The sequence below is a fragment of the Nanorana parkeri genome, unplaced genomic scaffold, assembly GCF_000935625.1.
Source record: "Nanorana parkeri isolate BGI_ZX_2015 unplaced genomic scaffold, ASM93562v1 scaffold1484, whole genome shotgun sequence".
NCBI classification, from domain to species: Eukaryota; Metazoa; Chordata; class Amphibia; order Anura; family Dicroglossidae; genus Nanorana; species Nanorana parkeri.
The window spans coordinates 190,481-198,633 of NW_017307752.1; the positions used below are offsets into that span (position 1 = coordinate 190,481).

The 8,153-nt window shown below is 40.0% G+C and overlaps 1 protein-coding gene across 5 annotated transcripts in view; it reads right to left on the minus strand.

Moving 5' to 3' along the window:
• The window catches only part of KIAA1468 (KIAA1468 ortholog), a 108,029-nt gene that overhangs the window by 59,652 nt on the left and 40,224 nt on the right, over positions 1-8,153 (minus strand). For all 5 annotated transcript variants that reach the window (XM_018570241.1, XM_018570239.1, XM_018570238.1 and 2 more), the window contains 3 exons: positions 4,136-4,249; positions 2,556-2,747; positions 1,003-1,094 (listed from right to left, as the gene is read on the minus strand). In XM_018570241.1, the coding sequence (XP_018425743.1) occupies positions 1,003-1,094; positions 2,556-2,747; positions 4,136-4,249 (398 nt within the window). The remainder of the gene's footprint in view (positions 1-1,002; positions 1,095-2,555; positions 2,748-4,135; positions 4,250-8,153) is intronic.

Sequence of the window (8,153 nt, forward strand, 5' to 3'; positions counted from 1 at the left end):
GGGGGGGATTTTTATATGAATGCTCATGGTTTGGAAATGAGATATCTCACAAGCTTACATAATAGATGTGATGTGCAAGTGTCAACAAACTTCTGGCCATGTATTGAAAAAATTATACAAGGAAGCCTTGTCTCTGAAACTGTGATGAAATAAATTGATGTTAAAATTTAAACTGACCACTATGCAGCACAAAGAAATATATTATTATGAATTCAAATTATAGTAGTTAATCATGTAAATTTATGTTTGGCACATAGTGTTCATTATATTGTGAAATGCAGATCAAAGATCAATTTCACAATGTCCCAAATTGTTGGTAAAGTAATCTGACATCCTCTGCCCTCCTTAAATTACTAGCCACTTCAAAGCTTCTGTAGCCCGCTCTGGCCTTAGTCCCCATACCACATCCTTGCTATGCAGTACGTCAACTTTCCCCTTTTCTGTCAAAGCCCTAATGAAATGCACTAAAAGATGTTTTTTTTACTTGGCATCTTTGTATGCCCTTGTGCATGAATTCAGAAGCACTGGGAAAAGAAGCAACTCCCGTTTGTCTTTTGGTGCATAAGAGGAAGCATGTAAAAGGACATTGAAAAAGGCATATTTTATAGGCAGGCATACAGTTCTGTAAGATCTACAATCAACTGTACGACATTTGCTTTATTGGTCACAGTACTCTACTACAGAATAAAGTATTAGCCTGTCTCTATGATGAACGCACCCCTTCATTTCTTGTATGGGTGTTTCTGGGACAGGAAGTAAATGGAAAATCTCTGCAACAGGGTCATAAACAGATAAAAAAATAACTGAAAATTTGACTGTTCCCCATTTTATCCAAAACAGAGGGGGAAAAAATGTTGGCTGGGGTCAGGATTTAACTTTAAACTGCAGAAACAACTTTACACCTGTCATGTGTACTTCTAGGGCTACAACAGGAACAAGTCGAGAAATTCTGCTCTAGGACCACATAGATATACAGTATATCTGAGTAGCAGTACTACATACCTCTGGAGAGTCATAATTTGTTCCAGTAAAGCCACTTTTTCTTCATTGCACTGGCTGATTTTATTTTCTAGTTCTTGAACTACTGCAGATGACTAAAAAGAAGAATTGTAAAAGGTTATTTATTTTGCAACAGAGAGCCAGGTACAAACATTCATTCCCTGATGATCCTTAATTAATATGAATCTTAATGCAAAGATATGGCTATTCCAGCAAACACTGCTAAGTATGTGAAGGATTTCATTCATCTATGGTATAGCTCGTAGTAGTTAGTCACATTCAACTGGACATATTCTCAAATGTTGAAGACTTTTCACTGCTTATCCTAGCAGCATCTACAGTTCTGAGAATGGAACTGAGTGCCCGAAATATGCAACTCCAGTGTAACAGTCAGCAGCCATAGACGTAGAGAAAGTAGTGAACACAAACATCACATCATAAGAAGAGAGCACACTAGCAGACACATGTGCCATAATCTTTAAAAATAGCAATCCATTCTACTCCAGATAGGAAAAAGGTTAGTGTATCATTTGAACGTGAATATTGTATGTTTCTAATCAAACACTTGTCAATTTGTAAGTACTTATGCTAACCACATGATGCTGGTTAGAGATAACAGGGCCATATGGTGGACAAACAAAACTTCTAGATTGCATGGAGTACTTAGTCCCAAGGAGGTGCATCTTTCTTAAAAATGTGCCTGCTTAATGTAACTTATTCTTCGATCGATAGTAATGCAGGTATACTGTATGCTGTGTCATGAACCATTAATTGGGACAAGCACTGTATCAACTCTCTACATAGCATTTAGAAGGAGCTTGACTGAACCTGAAACAAAAATTTGAAAAAAGGCTGTGTAGTGCTGAGCAGCCATATTCCCGCTTGCCTTTCCCAGCCAAGGGAAAGGCAAGCGGGAAATAGGAAGACACACAGGCTACTGTTATGAGTGATGATAGTGGAGCAGAGGATGCCCCTGTGATGACTGCAGTATTGAGCTGGGCAAAAAAAATTGAACCAGCTTCTAACAATATCAGTACTGTAGCACTGCAGCACTGATGTGGGTGGTAGCATTGTGCTGGGCAAATAAACTGCCTGTGAATAACAATATCCGCACAGTGCGGGTGGGAGCGTGGGTGGCTGTATGGTTCTAATGGTACCAGTGGATGTTATTGTTAGAACCAGGCAGAGAGGTGGGGTGGAGAAAAGCCAAGCAGGGTGGTACTGGATTAAGAGTAGCAGGAGAAGACCCGTCAGCACCTGAAGCTTGGATCAATGTAAAGCAGGCAGCACTAACACGTCAGTGGCAAAATTGTCGTTAGCGGCTTCAACTTTGAACCTTTGAGGGAATTTGAGCAAAGTAGTCACCCTCATGACAAAAAGTAGGTTCCTTTTGACAGAGGAATGCAACCTAGACTTTATGGGATTCAAAGACTAGCTATAGAACTGAAAAGGCAAAACCCTAAAAAGGAACACATACATATACAATTATTTTAAAAAAATAGTGTGCTCGCAGCTTAGTTTAAAAATAATAATAATAAAAAAAAAAAAAAGCTCACCTGGTCAGGCTGGGACTCCACTATGGATTTCTGGGCACTAGGAAGGGGCTCAAGGTCATCTTCTTTTACAGCAACTGCAACATCTGCAGTGTCTTTTAATATAGCCTGGTGGCTCCCAAAATTACGATAAAGTTGCAAAAGGTCTGGAGGTTTTGGGATATTTAATCCTACATCATCCCACAGTTCATAGTCCTGAAGAGAAAGTTCATCGGGTTAGGAGCATCGTTACCATAAGACAACCAGCATTCTGCGCCGAAGCCAGGTATAAAAGTAACAGGACCAAAAGCACATTCCCATTTAAAACTTTTTGGTTCACCCTTGGGCACTACCAGGCAAACCCAGCATGTAAGTAACCAAATTCACAACACTGTCGAAGGGTACATATGGCAAATGTCAGCTGGACTGCTTCGCAGCTGAAAAAAAACCTTGGATCTTGAGCATACTGTATTCAGAGGATCTCAACTCTGTTCATTCACTGACTTTACCAATCAATAGACCACTGAGAGAACCTCAACTGGCCACTACTACTGTCCTGTATTGCTACAGACTCTAAACTACTGAAGGGCAGGGATGGGGCTCATCTGCAGGGCGTGTGTGGCTTAATTACGAGTCAGGCAGAAGCAACTCACTCTGTATATAGTTTGTGCTCTGAATCGTGCTTTCACTAGTGAGAAGGGAAAGTGTAGGTGCTGCTCCCAAAAACCAGTAAGATTATATGTGTTCGCTTTCTAGTATATTTTTAAGAATCAACACATACCATTAAACCTGAAAAATAATTACATTTTGTAAAAGTGTTGCTACTGCCAAATCCCAACCCTGTATTTAATTTCTGTACAGAACGTAAACTATTTATCAATGTTGTAATGGTGCTGTTCCACTGATGGCTTTATGCCAGGCAAACAGGACTACAAAATTAAGTTGGCCATTTTCTTTTATGCGTTTATTAAACAGGATGATCAAATGTCACTATGACATTACATTCCTTTCGTGGACATCTGAAACGTTGACATATTCCCCCATAAACATGATTCAAAGCAATTTTACACAAACCATCTTGCATAGTTTAAACTTGACAGATCGTTGACTACTATGGACAATAACACAGTTTTTCATACGAGCCAGTCAGTATCTACCGTATATACTCGAGTATAAGCCGTCCCGAATATAAGCCGAGGTACCTAATTTTACCACAAAAAACTACATAAGAGCTTTGAAAATCTGCAGTGCAAAGGTTTTATATTAATTCATGGCAGGACATTGCATCTGGAGTCAAAGAACATTTGGCAGCTAATAGAAAAACTATGGAAGGAAATTCCAAGAACAATACAAGCCATTGGAAGGATATCCTCTTGCTTTGCTAGTATATTCATTCATATTACATTGTTCTAAAATGGCCCTTTCCTGAGAAAAAGTCCCAGGACATTACTTTTTTTTATACTCCGTCTTTCTACTTAAGGATTATGCGCCTTCTGAGGTGAAGTGTCTACACAACTCCAAAGACGAGGAAATTTCCAGTGACAATAAAACACATTCACAGAAGAGTATAAAAGGTTTATATTTAAATATAATAAGCAGATTACCTGGTCATCATTTTCATCAGAAAAAGTTATAGAAGTAAGCTTGTGGTTATTTTTCAATAAATACTCATTCACAAGGAAATTTAGTGCTCTTTTCTCAAGAGGTTTAATAGATTCCTAGAATAAAACAAAACCAAAGCAGTTAGATTAAGATGTAGACAACTTATACGTGTTCTTACTGACAGATGAGATCTTAAGCAAAACGTTATCTAGGTAAATTAAGAACAAAACATTTTGCATATACTCACTTGTGTAACTGATACAATTTTCCTGTATAAGCATCCCAACCTATAAAAGTCTACAGAATCTCTCTAAAGACGTCTTCAAGAACAACAAAGGAATATAACCATGGCAAAGAAAAGTGGTAATTGTCCTCAAAACTGATAAAGTGCTACAGTGTTAAATTATCTGATGGTTTCCTATGACTGTTTAGGATTTAAGTGGTTATATCTAGGTGTTTAGGTTTTGTTCATCAACTGGGACAGTTAAACGAAAGGTTAAAAAAAACAAAACAAAAAAAAACTGATTGGCAGATGTCTGACATAAGATACTGCGTTTGTCTCTTCTACCACAAAAGCTTCTTGCTGCCATTCTACAAGGGCAGTTCAGTGCACAGGCTCGGCATGCCGAGATGGAGTAACTCCAGAACGCATGTGCCGGTGTTAAAGGAAAACTATGGGGTTAGGGCTTTTCCCCATAGTTCTCCTTAGGGTAACGGGAGGACACAAACTAGCGTCCTCCCGTTACCCTAAGCTCAGTATAGCGCAATATACTGAGACGCCGCAGTATACAGCGAGCTGTATATTGAGACGCCGCAGCTGAAGTGGATCCCAACAATTATGTCTGGATCCGCCCCGCTGTGTGAGTGACAGCAGGTTCTGCCTATCTAGAGGCAGAGCCAGCTTTACCCACCCCCTCCCCCGTCCGTTCCGCCAGTCAGCGCTGGAGGATCGGAGCAGGGAGGGGGGAATCCAGTCCCTTCCCTGTCACGGCAGAGAGCCGTGACAGGAACGAGAAGTGAGCCACCGCCGGTATGTGTTCGCTCACTTGCCGATCTACTGAGCCGACCTGTGACAGTTTCATTGTCACAGATCGGCTAGAACTATGAGGATGAGTGAAAAGCACTCACCTCATAGTTCTCCTTTAAGTCATCAGGGCTGGTCAATCAAGTGGTCGAGGAATTGAAACCCAGAAGACCAGGATGAAGATAAAAGCACCGGTAAGAAAGAAGTGCAGCACTGGAGGGAAACCATTTGGCAGAAAAGTCTGCCATAATGTGCTAATATGCTCTGTATACTAGCACATGATGGCTAAAAGCTCCTCGCTCCGTGTTAATGGAAAATAATTGGTATGAGATTAATCATTCCTAATTGCCAGCAAGTGTTTACAATTATTTTACCTAGGGACTAATTAATACAAATACATCTATACTACATGATAATAATGGACTTAATTTACAGGATTAAAAAAGGAAATAAAGCAAAGTGGCTTCCCTGTTTACTCAGGCTCAATTTATATATATATAAATATATATATTTCACGCACACATTATATATACTGTGTGCAATACATGTGTTACATAATATATACACACAAATATATATATACATATATACACACACACATACCTACATACATACACAAAACATATACACATCCTTCAAGTTTTTAATTTTCAAGTGTTAATCCTTGCTTGCCTTTCAACCAAGCAAAGCATCATGTTTCTGACAATAAAACGTGCTATAATAAGTTTTTATTGACAGTTTACTAGCGCATTAATGACCCATGCTCCCATCACCCATCATATTCAGGTATATAGATGTTCCTTGCATTCCATCTGACAGAAATCTACTTTTTTTGCACTATAGAATGCAATCTCTGGGTAGTGTAACTGTGCCAAACTACTTTGGTTTTCTTTCATCAGATTAAGCAGTTTCTTAAACTAGAAGGAACTCAGCGGGGATAAATCAATAAAAGGAGCAGAGACTGTGAAATTAGCAAAGTAAATCTTTCCTAAGGGTGCCCATACACTGTTCAAACTTCAGCCGTTTTTGAGGAACTGGACAAAATTCGCAGTGTGTGCCGCTGTCGGCACCCTTTCGTTCGGCATTCCTCAAATCAGCTGATCGAAGGAGGCGGCTGAAAAATGTTTGATCGATCAGAGGTGACAGCCAATGGACTGCCCCCTCTGGTCGGGCATTCTGACAGGGGCCGGCAGCTCCTGTCAGAATACAACAGCGGGATTCCTCAGTCGCCGGGCTGTTAGTGTTGATAGAGGAATCTGGTCTATTTTTTTTCATTCAGCCCACGGGTTGAATGGGAAAAAAAAATAGATCAGTGAATGGCCAGCATTAGCTTAGTAAATAAGGCAAAGCTGTGTTGACGTTAAATACCCAATAATCTGTAAGGGGAATTTAAAAAAAAACTTGACGGCACGCTAAGTAAGCATTCTTTATTTCATTAGTACATCAAGTGAGTTGGGTTCCTTTATGACTAGTGTGTTATCATCCTAATGATTACCATGCACTTGCAATCTGACTATGCAATCTCTGTACAATCAACTTTAGATCTACCAAAATGATGTAATATGACGACCTACCTAATCTGTCCAATCAATCTGTAACCAATCAGGCACTAAATACTTGAAGGTGGATCTATAGAAGATTGTATAGTCAGATAGTACCATGTGTGGTGAGCTTAAAGTAGTATTAAGGTCTGGGCATTTTTTACCTTAATGCATTCTCTGCATTAGGGTAAAAACGGCCCAGCACATTTTTTCTACCCCAGTCCCCTACACACTTACCTGTCAGCTGCGCTCGTCCCCGCCGCCGGTCCTCAGAGATCTTCCATTCCCCGAACTTCTGGGTTGCAAGGGGAGGATACTGATGGCAGAGGAGCCATAGGCTCCTTCTGCCATCAATCAAAGAGGGAAGGGGCATGGCCTGCCACAGGGCTGTGTGTGTCTATGGACGCACACAGCCACTGCGGAAACGAGCGCGCACAGGTGCCTCTTTTAGAACGATGGTGGCACCCGTGCAGCGGGCGGGGGGACGTGCGCTGCAGGTAGCCTCTAGAAAAAGAGGAATTAGGCACTTTTAAGGTATAAAAGCAACAGCCTCCAGCAAAGGAGGGTCTCCTTAGAGGAGAAATAAAAAGAGTTAGGCTTTAATATCACTTTAACTGTTGCCATATGAAGTGGGAGGAAGGATAAGTTAAAAGAACAGCATTAAAGAACACAGATCTGCAGTTATTTGCACGCTATATAGATGGCTAATCACTCCCTTGAAAACTCCTAGTGGGGAATTTATCAAAACTGGAGCAGAGAATATCTGGCAACCAATCAACCAATCAGCTTCTCTCTCTCATTTTCAAATTTTACCTGAGAAAACTAACGATAGAAGCCGATTGGTTGCCAGGGTCAACAGTTCCAGATTTTGTCTGCTCCAGTTTTGATAAATTTTCCTCCTACAGTTTAAAGTTTGTTTCAAAACAATAACTAAAATATGAAAAACTGCCACTAGGTGGCATTCAAAAGATGCAGAAGTGTAAGCCTAAGGAGAAAAGTGACAAGACACGCAGAGTTTGGCCCTGCTGCTTACATCTTATAAATCAGAAACATAACAAAGCTATAATATGTTAACATGTTCAAAATCTGATTATTAATAAACTATTGAGGTTTATTAAAGATTCATAAAACAATGCATCTCTTTGGGCGGCTTCATATTTTTTTCCCAAGTAGATGGAAAACCACTTTAGTTGTTTAGTAGCAACTATAGGTAGTAAGCAGAGGTGGGGTCCTTCTGGCCCTTGCTCCTCTGGCAATGCTTTCCTGCCCAAGCATTACACATCTGTCAGTTTTCTTTTTTTCAAAAATAGCAATCAGCATTATTTAATAGAAAAAGATTATCCTCATTCTTATTAAATACATTTTACATAGCACTAATATTAGGTACCTAACCCAGTACTAATAGCAGTCTTTGGAAATACTCTGTTAAGCAGGACTTAGATTGGGGGGGGGGGG